The sequence below is a fragment of the Hylobates moloch genome, unplaced genomic scaffold (genome assembly GCF_009828535.3).
Source record: "Hylobates moloch isolate HMO894 unplaced genomic scaffold, HMol_V3 SCAFFOLD_1, whole genome shotgun sequence".
In the NCBI taxonomy this organism is placed as follows: domain Eukaryota; kingdom Metazoa; phylum Chordata; class Mammalia; order Primates; family Hylobatidae; genus Hylobates; species Hylobates moloch.
In genome coordinates this window covers 53,334,776-53,352,355 of record NW_026652276.1, presented here as the reverse complement: position 1 = coordinate 53,352,355, position 17,580 = coordinate 53,334,776, and the positions used below count along the sequence as shown (strand labels likewise).

The following is a 17,580-nucleotide window of genomic DNA, read 5'->3' as shown; positions in this document are numbered from 1 at the left end:
CTTATACTGTGGATAAGCATATTTTTCCTGCAGAGATTTATCAAAGACCTATAAATGGTATTTGCCCCTCTTTCAAATATGGCACAAAAATTACTGCTTAGATAGATCCAGAAATACATTGGAAAGTTTTGTGGCTGAGGATCTGGAAAGTATACCCATAAAAGTCTAGATTAGAAATATTTATATTAATCTTTAGAGTAATGCAGAAAAAATGACCACTTTCTCGGTACTCTTTTGCTATTCTATGTGATAAACTCTTTCTCTTCCAGTTTCCTAAAAAGTTATGTCATGAAAAGACTGAATTTTTCTCTAGAAAAATCTGCTCTGTCTTTCCCAAGCAACATAAAAATTGGAAATCTCACAAGAAAGCACTCTGGCTTGCTAAAGAAATTCGTGAGAAATGGAAACAGCTATAGATAAGTATCTAACTTTTAGGAAGCCATTCAAACATAGCTCAAATACTTTGTCTTTTGACATTTGCCGGAAACTTAACTTCTAGGACCCAGGGTGGGTGGATGGGTCGAAGGGGCAAACGGAGGCTTTTCCTTCAGTGAATCTCTTACAGTCCCCTATTTAAATTGAGTTAGGATTACTTCTGGCAAAATCCCAACAAAAAAATCTTCTAGGAAGATCAGATCTGCAAATTAGACGTACTAGATAAATGGGCATCAAGCAGTTTTTCAAAATTATGCAGTTGTTAACTTTATAAGGGGAAATAAAAATGTATGCATTTACATTGTATGTATTAAAACAAGGCAGAGCATTTCTATACGTTCCTAAGTTATACAAACATATATGTAAGACTGAAATATGCAAAAAAAACTTTTACATAAGCAGATGCATACAAACTCCAGATGTGCTCTTTTTCTTACTGTGGGTTGTGTCTTCTATAAGGGAAAAAGAAATATTTATCATTTCTTTTACTGCTGAGGGGATGGGTGCGGCTCTCATATTTCAGAAAGGGGCTGGAAAGTGAGGGAAGCCAAACTTTTTCCTATTTAAGGCCAAAGCAAAGGAATCTCAGTGGCTGAGTTTTATGACGGGCCCGGTGCTGAAGGGCAGGGAACAACTTGATGGTGCTACTTTGAACTGCTTTTCTTTTCTCCTTTTTGCACAAAGAGTCTCATGTCTGATATTTAGACATGATGAGCTTTGTGCAAAAGGGGAGCTGGCTACTTCTTGCTCTGCTTCATCCCACTATTATTTTGGCACAACAGGAAGGTGAGTAGGTACTGATTTCAAGAAACTTTATGGGATTTTTGTCTTTTCTTCTCCTCACAAAGAGGGGTGTAAAGGGGAAAATCGGCTGCCTGATTAAAGATAATTTCCTCTATAAGCTCCGAATTGTGAAACGTTGAACTGACCATGGCTGTGCTTTTTACATTACTTGAAAATTAATAGCGTTATGTATGTATTTAAGAGTTCTGTGGTTGTTTAAGATAAGATGTTCTTGTACTAACTTGTTTTCATGTTAAAGGCACTGGAAACTTTTAAAAATGGCTTTAAAATTTTTCCCTCCTGGATTGTTAACATCTTGGAATACTTCCCCAGGCAGTCTGGAAGTTATTGGTCTCTTGCAATAATTTTATGTTCCTCTTTGTCTGCTGGATTCTTTGTAGGGTTAGAATATTGAGCATAGTTTTCTGAATAAGAATGCATTTCAGATATCATGGATTAAGAACAGTCTAAAGGAAGGTTCTATGCATTATCAGAATCATTGAATATATTTCTGCAAAATGGCTACAAGATACCTATAAACATTCTTCAAAGGGATCAAACTGCTAAAATATTTTATTATTCCTGTTTTTATTTTGTTTCAAGAATGATTGATTAACTCATCTTTTCTAGTAGCTTGATATTAAGGCACTAATATTTTCCACATAGTCTACATTTTAACCACATTCGCATTAATGAAGAAAATATTTTTTAAAATGTTTCAACAGGAGGTTTGACTTTACTGCAAACAAGGTAAAGATACTAGTACTGTTTGACTTCAGAAAGCTGTTTTGCTATATTTTCTAATAATTGCATGTAATGTTTTTCATATTCTAATTTCCCCTAAAAACACATTGTCTTATTATTTATGTGAAAATATTCTTTTATTTACCATAGTCATGAAAATGCTGGACAAATTGGAATACAAACTTCCATAGAAATAAATATTTAAGTGCTAAACGTAAAGATAGCTAGGAGAAATTATTAGACAACTTTTATTGCACATAACTAAACACGGTTACATTTACACCTATAGATTTTGCAAAGGACATTGCATGAAAATTTGGTTTTTGTTTGTAATATCAAATGTATTTGTTGTCCTCATAGGTAATACATGTAAATGTGTGTATGAGGGGAGGGGTAGATATACAATGAAATGTCTTCAGTTATATTCAGCCCATGGACACAAAAGAAAAGAAACACCCATTTTCCTTGTTCCCTTAATTTCCTCTCCTCCTTACCCCTCCTCTCCTTCCCTTTGCCCTCCTCCTTATCTCTCTCCACCCCTTTTGGCTCCTTTAGACTTCTCTTCACTCATCACCCCACCCCTTCCTAGGCAAGCCCATCTCTACTCCTCTCTCCTCCTCTGTCTTCCCTGCCTGTTACTCCCTCCCTACTCCCCATGTGGCCTCCTTATGCCTCCATTTCTTTTTTTAGTTCTCTCTCTCCTTGCCTCCTCACCCTTTCTTTCCTCTGAACTCTCAATCCTTCTTCCTTTCTTATTCCTCTCCCCTTTTCCTCCCTATCCTGCTCTTCCCAGGAGATGCTACAACTCACAGTCCTTTCTTAGAAGGATACCAAATGACTGCTATCCCCCACCAACCATTTATTGAAAAGACTACAAACTTTGGGGTTTTAGCTCAAAAAATTGCAACATATTTGTAGTTGCCTAGTGGTTGCAAGCTTTTTATAAGCACTGTGGCTATTTTTCTTCTCAATCCAACTTTAGAGGGAGTGTTTGACACTTACAGTACCTTGACTTCACATTAAGTTCTGTTTATTTCCCTTTTTCTCTTTAGATGCAAAAAATAATCAATAAGTATAAAATTTTGCTGATATGTGTTTGTGTGTTCTTAAGCTCAAAAAGAGTGGAAAGAGAACTGTTCAGCCTATTTTTTTTTTTCATGGATAAAAGTAAAGTTTAAGTGACTTAAGACAGTACATCTTATTTTCCCTATGGGTTTGACAAGAAAATTCTGCTATAAGATAAGCTTTGGAAAAGTTACAGGAGGTATCTGAATATACAGCACACTGAGAGCTGTCATAAAGTTCTGGGGTGGCGTTTCTTATATATGCCCTCATAACTTCAGAGATGGCACAGCTCTAATGAACACTCACTTCTAGTTCACTCACAGGCATTTTCTGGATACAAACAAGTCCTTTTAAAGAATTTTGGTCTTCTTACAAATTTGTGAAAATTGTATTTAATTCATGTGTTTTATTCCACCAATGGAGAAACATGGTCTGTTTTATATTTCCTGTAGTTGATAAACATGCCAAATTTTAAGTGCAAAGATGCGTCACCTAGTGGCTGACAAGCCAGGTTACCATTTACATAACGAATGCCAATATTAATGTTACGTAGCTGGCTTCGGTAGTTTCTAATGAGCTTTAAAAAAAATCGTATGCGTGAATTTTAAATGTTAACACTGCTTTCCTAAGGAAATTAGTATGTTACGGATAAATATTGCAAACACATATACTGACACAAACACACAATGGTAATGATATTCAGAGTCTTTTTGGAAATTAGCTTAAATGTTACGGCCACTTAAAAAATGCCACATGTGACTATTGTTTAAATATATTTTTCATGTCTCTGATGAAGTCCTTATTTGACATAAGTATTTTATTCACTGCTTAATTGCTAGATAGATTATAGACAGCTGTTACTAAGTAATACTGCTCCATTAGGGCAGAAACAGAAACTTTATTTTAATTAAATGTTTACTAACGTTTGAGTTTCTATATTTTGCTACAGTAAAACAAACTGTAGGCCTCTAGTTGTTTTAGAATTTTAAGACTGTAAATGGACTCAGAGAATCAGTTTCTTATTAGACGTCATGAGAGTATATTTTTTCATTATGCTTTAAGAGGGAATTTGTAACTTGCTCAGGTAACATTCAAGTTTTCTGGTTTATGTTTGTCCCTACAATTAAGCACACTGAACTAACAGGAAAAGGTTACATAAATTTAGGAACAATTGCACTTTTAAGAGGAGAGGATGCATAGTTGCTCACATATCTCAGTGTCAGTCACCTAACATGGATCAGTGCTTTATTTGAGATTACAAAACTAGAAAATGACAGAGTCAAGGCTAGGACCAATATTCTGTTAAGTCTTAGATAATTACAGAACACATGTTAAAATCAGAATATTTTAATTTTCTTAGTTTTGTGACTATTTGTCATTGAAAGGAGATACTAAAAAAATTATATATCGTCCTAGAAAGTACATGAGCTAATAATGCATTTCTAAAGGTGAAAAAAGAATAGATATTTTTCTGTTTAATATTCAATTTTATAGAGATTAGTACGTTTATTTTTTTAAACCCCAGAAGCTCAGGATCTTATCATTTTAAAAGAAATTATCACCAGTTCTGTGTGAGTAGATAAAGTATTATAACACTTTGTGTTTTTCATCCAGGATACCTTGTATTTACTTCCCTGAGCTTTTCTTCTAGGGAAAGAAAAGTGCTCAGGTAATACCAGAGCTTTGAAAAATTTGGATTTTCAAAAATACCTATTTATGTATAGGCCTTTAGATCATCTGATGTTGAATACTCTTTAAGTGATCTAAAGGCCTACACATAAAAAGATATTTTTATTAAATTCTGGAATTAAACATTTCAGCATTATAAGAAAAGAAAGCAAAGCCACTGGAACAATTCCGGGAAAGAAGGAAAGACTGTGATTAAATGCCTCTTAACTAATTCAGATTCCTGGATTGATGTCTTATCTACAGGTTTCTTTTTAAAAACCAAGAATGATTGGCTGTGAGTTTACCAGGATTATAGTTGAGGCTAAAGGACAGCTCCTCAGGAAAGCCCCTGTTCTACATCTACAGTCACATGCTGGACCTTGAGTTGTCACTCAGAGAAAAGAGTGCCATCTACCGAAACTCCGCAGTTTCCATTGTGAATGGCTTCTTTGGTGAAGAGTTCCAAAAATTATGTAGCCCAGCTCTTTAATTTTGTAACATCTAATGATATCACCGCCTTGAAGTGATTAAAGTAGATTGCTTAAGAATTAAAGCTTTAAAGATGAAAGATGTTATTGCTTTTGCTGGACATGAGGAACAGTTGTAAAGTTTCCAGGTCTACAATAACTTTCTGGAACCCTGTCAGTGAACTGTTTCTTGTAAAAGTTTTCCCTAAGATAAAAGCTCAATCCCATTGTTTCCACACTCAAAAAAAAAAAAAAAGAAAAAAAAAAAGGTCATATAGTGTAAAAAAAAACTCTTCAGACTTTTCAAAGGGAAAACTTTGCCTGTTTCATGTCAAGATGACAACGGAAAAAATGAGATAGCTATTCTTACATAAATCATTTGTGAACTGCAGTTGGAGGAGTTACATTAACCACCAGAGTTTCAGTCTGTGTCTAATGAAAACACAGCAGAAGTGGATTCCTTTCAGATTAACTAATAAAACCCTTGTTTTTTTCCATGACTGAGGTCAAGCACTGCTGTTTGAAATGTAGTCTTGATGAACAAAATGAAACGTTGAACGAGGACCAGTCAAAATGCCCAAAAGATGTAAACATCAAAGAGAAAAGATCCAGAAATTATTAAAAGTTAAATTTCCCTTGAATTCTAGTATTAAGAAAGTACTGCTTCAGTAAAATGGCATATATTTTTCTGAAACTGTTTTTCTATAGTATTTTGTGTGGAGGATGACAGAGACTGCATTTCTCAATTGAACTAAAATCACAGAAATACTCTTTGGAGTTGCATAGCATGTTCACAACTTTCCAGTTTCATTCAATGAAAACTTCTGATGAACTTAGATGTGTATTAACATGAATCATTTAGTAACTATATTTTCTGAAAAACAGTGTGTTAATGAGATATCTTAAACATATTTTTGCGTTGGATGCAGAAGTCTTTTCTGTCCAGTACTATTGTTGTTAGAACCCTACTTTTTTGTATATAGCAAAATGTATGCAGGGTTTCTGAGTCACACATTTATTCTGTTGGTGGTCTGGATGTCATCAGGGTAGCTTTAGAGATATAACCCTTCTTCATAAGGTCAAGAGAAAATAAACAGGAGAATTTAACTCCAGATGGCATCTTCCTGTTTTGAGGCCAGATAGAAAAATATTTTGCAGAGAACTGTTCTCCTTAAAAATATACCTATCTAGATTCAGATTTTAACTTTGCAGGGATAAAAAATCACATGGGACAGTGCTTTGGAGTTGGCTTCTTTAATCGCACTCAGTTTTGAAATAGCAGAAAGAAAATAGAATGCAGTAATTAAGAGTATCAAATTTAGAGAAAGCCTTCTTACACTCAGATCTTCTTTTTTACCCTGACTGTGTAACCTTGGGAAAATTACTTAATGTTTCTGTGGTTAAGATTCCTCATCTGTAAAATTAGGATTATGACAGCTCTAAGCTCATAAGGCCTTTGGGAGGATGAAGCAAAATAGATATTCAAACTACTCAGAGCAGTGCCTACAAGATAGGAGGTACTATAGCACTAGTTTTACTAACGCTGGCAAATAAAATTACTCTAAGGAAGAAATTAAAGTACTTAGTAACTTAGTGATAAGGATGTGAAATGTAAAATTTTATTTATAAGACTATACAATTTAAAGTTGTTTGCCAAATGTAATAAGACAAGTAGAATATATTCTCTTCAATGACTTTATAATTTGACAATAAGCAGATTTTATTATATACGCAATTGCTGGTGGTTAGATATATGATACTTAAAATTTTCTAATTATCTAATTATTTTTATTTTTAACAGGATAAAATATTAATCAACTTAAACGACATTTATAACTGGAGATTGAAAAATCATACATCTATAAAATATGAAACAAGAAAATATCTACAAATGATACTTTATCAATTTTTTTTCCTGGAGGTAGCAAGAATAAATAAAATCTTATTTTCTATGCAAAACAGTGCTTTTAAATTAAAATTATTCACCTAGAATGTCTACAGATACTTTCTTCAGAGTCCTTTTTGTTAAGTAATCTAACATATTTTAACATACTCTGATAAATACATAAGCAGCAGAAAAAATATTTTATTAAAATTTATGTTTTCCAAACAGTGTCATTTAAAAGGCAAACCAAACATATTTCAATTGGAAACTATATGGATGCCAAATACCCACACGTACAAAATATTCAGCTTTCTAAAGTAACGAAAATAATTATGATAATTTATATATCATATTTGTGATTCTTAGATTTTCAGATTATACAGCAGCTTTTCCCAGATACGGATTTAGTAAGGAGAGAAAAGGAAAAAATATTCACTTTTCATTCAAGCCAAATTAACTAATTTAATTAGGTGCTTTAGGGAATAATATTATTGCTCTAAAAATAGTATTAAGACAAACATAACGTTCATTTTTTGTCCAAACAATATGATTTCTTCAAGTCAGCATGATTTAACATGAAGAATGTAAAGAAAAAAATCACAAAATAGTAAGCTTTATGCACATCTAAAAATATGGCTTTATTTTTCTCTAAAATTCCAAAATAGAAAACTAGGAAAGAAGCAGCTAAGAGTGGTTTAAGACATGTGTTAGCTTCAATATGTTTTATATTATAGATCTCAGCAAGGAGATGATTGAGTTTAATACATTGCTTGTGTGGTCACAAGTAAATTTCTTTCAGAATTGTACTTAGTAGTAAGGAACAGAAACACCAAATGACATGGGAGATGGAATTTAAAATTAATTATAAATTGGAACCGAGAGATTTAATTTAAACAACTAAAATAATGGAAGTAATTGGAAAGTCCATTACTTTCCAATAGTAAAATGAAATTATTTGCCTTTTATTTAATATTTTTGGAAAAAATTAACATTTTTTTAACCAAAGCTACTCTGAATACAGATATCTTAGAAATGAAGAGAATAATATGAGATGACTTACTTCTAAATCCCATTTTCTATTCTATTTATAAATGTTGGCAATGGCTAACTAGAGCATTTTTATTCCTCTAGAAACAAAACATTCTTTTCCTTGACTTTGCCATGATTTTCGCACATATTACTAGATATTAAATGAAGGTCCATGAAACATCAGTCTAAGAGGTTTAACTTTCAGTAGAATATATTGCTAACTATATTTTGTCATGCATGGAATAATAAAGGAAGCTATACAAAACTATTTTTTTTCAGCAAAGGTAACTAAGGTAGAAAAACAGAGAAATGGCTAATTTCAGCCACAAGTTTTTACAGGAACTGACTTTTCAGGAGAGCCAAATTTATTTCAAGTGGACGCGAAATAAGTTATGGCAATAAACAATGTTGCATTAATTCTTATTTTTTAAGCATTCCAACTCTCTTTTTTTTACTTAAAAGAATATGACTTTCTAAAGTAAAACAAAACATGCATGCACCATGTTGACTGTCATGTGCAGGTGAGAAGAAAAAAATATTTTAAGAATATGATAATTTTTTAAATTGCACTAGAATAATCTTTATATTGAGGCCTCTGTGTTTTAAAAAGTACTATATGTTTCTAATAAAATTTGGAAACAATAAGCTAAATAACAAGGTTAATATTTATAACATTGCGTTTAACCGAATTTTAACAAACTCATTTACAATTTTAATAAGTGAATATTGTCATTTATTTAATAATTAGCAGAACAAATGGAAAGTACTGTATTTCTAATGATGTGAGGACAACCTTAATAAGACATAAACATAGGAGGATGAATACACAGGAGGGAAAAGTATTTATGTTAATTTCTAGGCAAATCAAGAACATGTAGAAGATACTTAAAATAGGAAATGTTTGAGCCTAGCTTTAACTATTATCTTCATTTGTCTTTAATATGCCCTTAGTATTCAATAGCTGTTTTTCATATTCCACATGCTATATTAAGTGTGAAAAGATACTGCTGATCCAGAGGCAAAGAGCTAAAAGAATCATCCGTACAATCTAACAATGTTTTTGAGGATGGATCTGGGGAGCTTAAAATACACACTATTAACGGGAAAATCTTGAGCTGAAACTAATCTGTAGGAACATTTCATATAAAGTTGATCTGGAGAAAATTTTTAAGTGGTTCATTTTGAGAACAGGAACCAATGTAATTACAGTGTTCCATGTAATTTTACTGCACAATCTTCCAACCCCAAATTTTCGGACCTTTTCTGCAAACTGGTGAACTTAGTACTTAAATATAAGACGCCAGTTCTGTCTAGAGAACAAAATGAGTTTAATGCATAGACTCACCTATGTTATTACTCTTCATACCAATGTGTAAATGACTGTTTGCTCTTCTCTTAAATATATTTTCCATAACACCGTTCAAATAGGCCTACTTCATTTCCACTGAGATAAGTATTTTGGTATTCAGCTTTTATATTCACTAAGAATTAAGAAATGCTCTTTTAAAAGCTTAGGAAATGTATATAGAAAATATATCCCATGTTCTCATATATGTGTTTCAAACACAAGGGAGGAATTGGAATAACTTTTCTAAATAAACAAATTATTTGCCTACTTAAAATTGCAATTAAAAAAATGAAGCTTTCCTTCATTAGCTGGAAACTACATTGAGAAATTGTAACATGAAGAAAAAATGGATTTTTAAAACTTCTCAAATAGATCAAGTGTGTTGTACAATATCATTAAATTTGTATCAGAACACATAAATGGAAATGAGATGGGGCAGCAATTTCATTCTAGAGTCTAGGTTTTGAAATTCTTTTTGGTGAACATGTACTAAATCAGCTAAACATTTCAACTCATTTAAATATAAATCTAAATTAGTATTACCCTAGACAGAGAGATGACATAGAAACAAGAACTTGAAAGGTGATTTTTTGTGGCTGCATGTAGTGCCCAGATAGAAAAATCTTAGGACCACTAAAAGGACTCTTGACCACTAGGCAGCAAAAACTAATTTTGAACTACTTGCCTACTCGGAAGCAGGCCTCTTTCAGTAGACATTTTAAATATCTTGGCTTTGAGAAAATAAAAATTTCACCGTCTCGCAAAAATATAAATTACTGAACAACATCATTTGTTGTTTGCAAAAATTTTTGCAGATGCTTAGAAACTTATTATTTATTTACTCAATTACTGGCAAACTATCATACTAATCATCAAGAACTAAAGTTGTATTTAACCACAATACACAGCTAATGCTTTAAGAATTGAGACCAGGTTTTGTTTTGGCAATTCCTAAGCTGATTCACAGTTAATAGCTGCTGAAATTTCAGTACCTTGTATATAATTATGAAGCAAGTCTAAAATTTTGGTTTAAACAATTTTTTTTACCATTTTAAGCCACAAATACAGATGGTTATGATTCATATTTTCCCTATTATTTTTACTTATTCCTTGCCAATATTTATTTTAAAAACATCTTTTTCTTTTCTTTTTGGTGATTTGGAAATGTCTTTACATCCATATGGAATATACAATATATTATGTCATATCATGTTGACCTACTAATGCCAAATAGAGCTAACAGTGACATTCAATACACACAATAAGTTCTGTTAAAGCTTTCCCAGGAAAATCTGGTGGAGTTTTATGGTGCCAAGATTAGCTCAGTTTTCCCCTGAATTTCTCAACTAGGTTAATAAAATCCAGAAAGTCTTCAGAGTTAGACAAAATCATCTTTTTAGTTTAATGCTCCCATCTGCTGTTAAGGCAAAGAATAGCAATTGGGTAGAAAAGCTGATTTTCAATTTTGCCTTTAATAAATAAATATTTAAATGCTTGTGTGATACACATTGATGTTAATTCTTACTATAAATGAAATTAAAATACCTGTTGGTCTTAAGGAAAATTGACTATGGTGTGTCAATTTTATGTTAATAAGCAGATATGATATTTTAATTAATTTCTTGCTACTTAGCAAATTACATAGGACAACTATAATTTCCTAATGAAAGGAAGAAATTATTTGTTTCAAACCATTTCAACTTTGGCTATTGTTAATAGTCTTGACAGCGTAACAAAAATCACATTTCAGCAAAATCTAAGGAAACTTCATGTCATCTAATTTGTTTTTCAGCTGTTGAAGGAGGATGTTCCCATCTTGGTCAGTCCTATGCGGATAGAGATGTCTGGAAGCCAGAACCATGCCAAATATGTGTCTGTGACTCAGGATCCGTTCTCTGCGATGACATAATATGTGACGATCAAGAATTAGACTGCCCCAACCCAGAAATTCCATTTGGAGAATGTTGTGCAGTTTGCCCACAGCCTCCAACTGCTGTGAGTTTAAACATAAACTGTACATCTTCAGTATTCATATTTAGACACATGAATAATTCCTATATCCTAGGAGGCTAAAAGGAAATGAAAGTCATGTTGGTCAAATAGCCGTATTTGTATTACAAGTAAAAAGTGGACGTTTCAATTTAAAGATAAGGATTGGTTAGAATCTGGGTTAATAAATAATATGCAAATTCTGTGTCTTGTTTAAGTTGTTTCTTTTCCATTTATTAGCCTACTCGCCCTCCTAATGGTCAAGGACCTCAAGGCCCCAAGGGAGATCCAGTAAGTAAACATTCTTCAGTAGAATAAAATTAATACTAATGATAATTCTAGTAAGAGTTTGCTTTTTCTAGATTTGAACTTTCATCATACATTCTCTTTATTACCACATATTTGAATAATGGCACCAAACAACAGACTGAGAATCCATAATTGTACATGTAAAGATTTCAATTTCCCAAACTTCATATTATATCTCCGCCCCCATGATCAGTTTAAAGAAAATGTGTAGGTCAATATACAAAAGGAATATATTATACTTAAATTATTCACAAGATTTTGATTAAAAAGTATGTGTTATAAAGAAAATATATTACTTATATTGTTTCCTAATATTATAAAGTGGAGAAACAACAATCTGATAATGATTCTGTATCATCAGGATTTTTCACTATTTAATTTATTTTTATTTCTTTTTTTAGGGCCCTCCCGGTATTCCTGGGAGAAATGGTGACCCTGGTATTCCAGGACAACCAGGTTCCCCTGGTTCTCCTGGCCCCCCTGGAATCTGTGAATCATGCCCTACTGGTCCTCAGGTATAACAAATTACGGTACTTAAAAAATCCCCTCATAAAACTATCTAGTTCATCTTCTTTCTTTACTCGATATTACATCTCACTATTACGAGTTCTTTGTATCTGTTCTCTGATTCTATGTATTTAACAAATCCTTATTTAGTGCTTCTATGTATTAGGCACTATTCTAAGTGCTTTCTAAGTATTCATTCTTCCTCATAATACTAATGTCATTGCTACTATATCCTTGGAAAATTTGCTAATTTCTCAGCAGATATATGGCATACACATTATTTTTAAGAAGTGAACTATCAACTTACAAAAAAAACCTAAATAATTTAGTTAGTACTATATCTATACTTTATTCTCCTACTAACACCAATGTCAAAGCCTCTAAAAGTTTAGACAAAAAGAAGTTGAAGAACTGTGAATATTCCTATTGAACAGGATTATTTCTGCCTATGAAACTGCTCTTGCTAATACTTCTGAGCAGATCTTGCTTCTCCTGAAGCATGGCAACCAAATAAATCTGCACGTAAAACAACCAGACAAATAAATATGACAAAATTTCTGTTGCATGGAATTAGGTGAAACAAGAAAATATATTACATAAATCTTTGTGAGGTTAAAAAGTGCTTTTCAAAAAGCAATTCAACAAGAACCAAAGTATATTGTCTAAGTTATTCTTATTCTAGTAACCAAATAGAACCTAACTCTAGAACTAGAACTTAGAATTTAAAAAAAGCTTCAAAGAAATCCAATAAGCATATGAGCCTTCCTACTACTTTTTGGTTTATTTTCTATGGAGATGTTTATTTTTGAGTGAATCTTTTAGTTATTAACCTGAATCCAGGGGATATGAATTTTACTTGTATCATTAAGTGTTGGAAAAATAATTTGACTTCATTTTTTGCTCAAAATGAGAAGGTGTATTATATGACCTCGAGACTCTTTTGGCTTAAAACAGCCTATGACCCTGTGTTTGTAATGATGTAGATACTGCTTAGAAATAATAGCTTAAGTAAGTGCATAATAGGAAAAATTGGGGAGAACCAACATTGAACACAGTGGAAAGATTTGTGCATCACACAAGAAAATGCCTCTGTCTATCTAATGTCTAAATCTAATGTCTATCTAATGTCTAAATCTACAGAAAGACAGGATAAACAAGATAATTAGTGGATACATACCACATCTTTTGGCACACAAAAACCTATCAGTAGGTAGTAGATGTTGCATGCACTTCTAAATGCTTTTTAAAAGAATTATGAACTGTCTATTAAAATGATCATATCTATTTGTCTCCTTGCCACAGAACTATTCTCCCCAGTATGATTCATATGATGTCAAGTCTGGAGTAGCAGTAGGAGGAATCGGTGGCTATCCTGGACCAGCTGTATGTACAAATGTTTCTCAGCATTTTAGAGCTTTATTATCTTTCCGGTTTGTAAAATCTTGAATGGTTGCTCTTCTAGGAATTCAGTATTTGTATGGAATTGTACAAAATAGCTTACTCCTACTAAGGTTGGAAAAGAAAACGGTAGCATTATCGTGTTCTTTCTATCTCATTCACATTATTAAACCTATTTTTAATCACATATAAACTTTTTATTAAAAAACAAAAACCAAAGTCAACACTTATTAACATTTCAGAAAAGTGTTTATAGGAGAAAATGGAAATATACAAACTATTGTTTTATAAATTTACTATCAGCATTTAGAAACAGCATGTTACAAAACTGAAGCATACTGTTTTCAGCATGCTGAAGGTTTTCTAGTTTAATATGTGTTTCTGAACAATGATAAGTCAATTGTCCTATGTATGATGATTCTTGTGTGATCATATAAATCTCTATGTCAGTTAACTCTGTGATAGATATATCAACATAATTATGGACTTTAGGGTTGATTTACATTAGTATTTTAGATACTTGATTATAGGATTTGTAGTGTGCCAATAAATGTTTTTCTGCACTGAGTTTGGCTGCCAAGCAAGAAATTGCTTCTTCACCAGTGCAATATAATCCTAACATTGCAGGGATTTTCATAGCATTGTGCACTAATTTTTCCAGATTTTTAACTCCCTTCCTTAAGAGTTCAGGACAACATTTTATAACATTTATTAATAATTTATATGGAATCTGTGAGAATTTCATTACAGTAATGTTTGCTTACTAAGATCTTCATTATAGATCTCATGAATAGTTATCAAAAAGTTATCAAAAGATGAGATATAGTTGTTCATAGTTTTAACAATGCTAGCGTCATCGCTCTGAAGCATGGATAAAGTATATTTTGCATTCATTTATTTTGTTTTTTATTCAAATTCACATTCCAGGGCCCCCCAGGCCCTCCCGGTCCCCCTGGTACATCTGGTCATCCTGGCTCACCTGTAAGTATAGCCATTAGTGGTGTTTTCTTCTTCATTTTTAGAAAAATCTAATTTATATATATTCTGCTGTAATTCAGCCATTCCAGCATGCATAATCCCTGTTAACTAGCGAAATCATAACCAAGAAACTGATTAAGGCTTCAGAGATGGAATTCCATATTTAATTCCTTTCCACCAACAGTTTATAGCAATTGAAACCTTGGTAAAATTAAACCACATTAATTTGCATGTAATATGGCTTTTAGTTCAAAACCATTCAGTTTCGATGGATTGCAATGAATGGAATGAAATACATTAACTTCATTCTGATCTGAAAAAAATTTGGTCTCAATATTTATAAACTGGAGTAACATTTGCTGATTACATTCACAATCCTGATTTCTTACTGTCAAGATGTAAATGAATTACATGACGATTTTGTTACTTTAAAAATATTTACATATTCTACTCACTAGGGATCTCCAGGATACCAAGGACCCCCTGGTGAACCTGGGCAAGCTGGTCCTGCAGTAAGTAAAAATTAAATTTATATTTAATAAGTTGATAATTCTATATGGAACCTACCTTTGTTTTCTAAAACAAGTATAGGTCCTTACAGAATGAAGATTAAATTTACCCTTAAATTTGTAAATAACAAATAGCATTCTATTGAGTCTTTTGGATTCTTTCAATTGTTTAGCTGTCTTAGAGACACTAGTTAATAAAGGAATTCCCTCATCATTAGCCATCAGAATAGTCCACTTCCCAGAGATGATAAAAATTCTGTATATATTAAATATAGATTTCATTTTTCAGTAACCACTCAGTTCACTCTTATATCTAATCTATTGATAAATATAGTTATATATATTTACGTATGTAAATATACATATACATGTATCTTAGGCAGTCGAAATAAACATAATCTAAGAGAGTCCTTTAGAAGGATATGCTCTGTAAATAAGCAAGTAAAATAGTTATTTAAATACAATATTTCACGGAATTTAGAAATACCTTTATATTTAGATATATTTAATATCCCAAAACATGTAGAAATGCATTTGGATTTATAAATACACACATAATATAAAATACAGATATGTGATGCTTTTAATTTTTATTAACAGTAAGTTGATATAACAGAGTTATAATATTAACTTAGTAAGTATCATTTTCATTATGAGAAACATTAAAAGTATTTTCTGGCCGGGCGCGGTGGCTCACGCTTGTAATCCCAGCACTTTGGGAGGCCGAGGCGGGCGGATCACGAGGTCAGGAGATCGAGACCACGGTGAAACCCCGTCTCTACTAAAAATACAAAAATTAGCCGGGCGTGGTGGCGGGCGCCTGTAGTCCCAGCTACTCGGAGAGGCTGAGGCAGGAGAATGGCGTGAACCCGGGAGGTGGAGCTTGCAGTGAGCCCAGATTGCGCCACTGCGCTCCAGCCTGGGCGACAGAGGAGACTCTGTCTCAAAAAAAAAAAAAAAAAAAAAAAAAAAGTATTTTCTAAAAGGAGGTTCCTTCCGGGAATACATACACTGTGTAATAATAAATTGTAACAGAAAAACTTACAAATCTATTCATTTCTTATTTTCTTATTTTCAGGGCCCTCCAGGACCTCCTGGTGCTATGGGTCCATCTGGTCCTGCTGGAAAAGATGTAAGTTTTTAAAAATTAAATAAGAATACAGCAAAACTTAACTTGGTGCATTCTAAACAGTATATGCTTTATGTCAGAATCCCAGAAGAAAAAAAAGTTATTCAAAATATTGTTGTCTTAACAACATTTTAGTTAATACTAATCTTTGAGTAGCTACACAGTATTTGCGTACCTATATATATCATTTGTTGAATTCCAAAATAAAATCCTTAAAGTGCTTTTTGACTACTGAGAAGACTCATCCATTGAATATATCATTTAACTGAAGGAGAAATAGGTGTCTCTGCCTGCCTCTTGTAATGATGAAATTGATACCACTATTTAATGAACTTGAGAAGTTGTAGATGCCTTCAATTCAATGGCATTCCTTCTTTCCCTTTTACTCTCCAATGGCTAATTCTTTTCACTGGGTTATGTTACTTCAGTGATTAGAAGCACCTGCATTATCTCTTTATAAGCTTATATCAAAGTGGGAAAGGTCTTCCTCATGCCTTCTACCAAGAAAGCTGATCTCAACCATACATTTTGTGTAACAATTTTAATGAGTCCTTTGCAACAAAAATGCAAAGTAACCATTTTGCTTATTGGCTACAATGTATTTTCTCATACATGAGCACCTATGTATTCTTTGTTTCTCTACCTAGGGAGAATCAGGTAGACCCGGACGACCTGGAGAGCGAGGATTGCCTGGACCTCCAGTAAGTCTTCAGCATCTAATAAATTAATTGGAATAATCTTAGCTCGAAAACTATTATGTAATTCAATGGAATTAAACTTAAAAACAAAGTGTTTTACTACTAGATTGTGATTCTATTTGAAGGTTCATTAATATTTTTTCATTCATTATTTTTAGGGTATCAAAGGTCCAGCTGGGATACCTGGATTCCCTGGTATGAAAGGACACAGAGTAAGTAGAGTTTCTAAGTTGTTTACAAGGTATTCCGCTGGGCTATTTTTACTTGCCCAACCAATTTTACTGGACAATTATGTGCCAAAAAAGATGATTCTGACAATTAATTAATTTGATATTTTTAAGTCTACCAAGTTTGTTTGTTGACCAAACTAGTCATTTTTTGCAAAATAGAGGAGTTGATTTCTAGTGTAGAAAATACTCTTGAAAAATATCGTTTTCTTACTACCACTATCAGAAAAATAAAAACATTTTATGAATTATGTTTTTTATTGACTTAATCTGATTTATAGATTGAGTTGAACAACTTTATTCTATGCAAAACATTTAGTACATTCAACCAACTGTGCCTACAACCTATCAACTTAATTATAATAAAATCTATGAAACTCATGTTTGCTACTCTACGGTTAAGGCAACTTTC

The 17,580-nt window shown here is 32.5% G+C and overlaps 1 protein-coding gene across 1 annotated transcript in view; it reads left to right on the top strand.

The window, feature by feature from the left end:
* The first annotated feature begins 1,025 nt into the window (after positions 1–1,025).
* Positions 1,026–17,580, top strand: part of COL3A1 (collagen type III alpha 1 chain) — a 38,450-nt gene continuing 21,895 nt past the window's right edge. The window contains exons 1-10 of the mRNA XM_032755187.2: positions 1,026–1,221; positions 11,217–11,419; positions 11,654–11,704; positions 12,124–12,237; positions 13,532–13,612; positions 14,555–14,608; positions 15,064–15,117; positions 16,193–16,246; positions 16,891–16,944; positions 17,100–17,153. Coding sequence (XP_032611078.1) covers positions 1,143–1,221; positions 11,217–11,419; positions 11,654–11,704; positions 12,124–12,237; positions 13,532–13,612; positions 14,555–14,608; positions 15,064–15,117; positions 16,193–16,246; positions 16,891–16,944; positions 17,100–17,153 — 798 coding nt within the window. The 5' untranslated portion in view covers positions 1,026–1,142. The remainder of the gene's footprint in view (positions 1,222–11,216; positions 11,420–11,653; positions 11,705–12,123; positions 12,238–13,531; positions 13,613–14,554; positions 14,609–15,063; positions 15,118–16,192; positions 16,247–16,890; positions 16,945–17,099; positions 17,154–17,580) is intronic.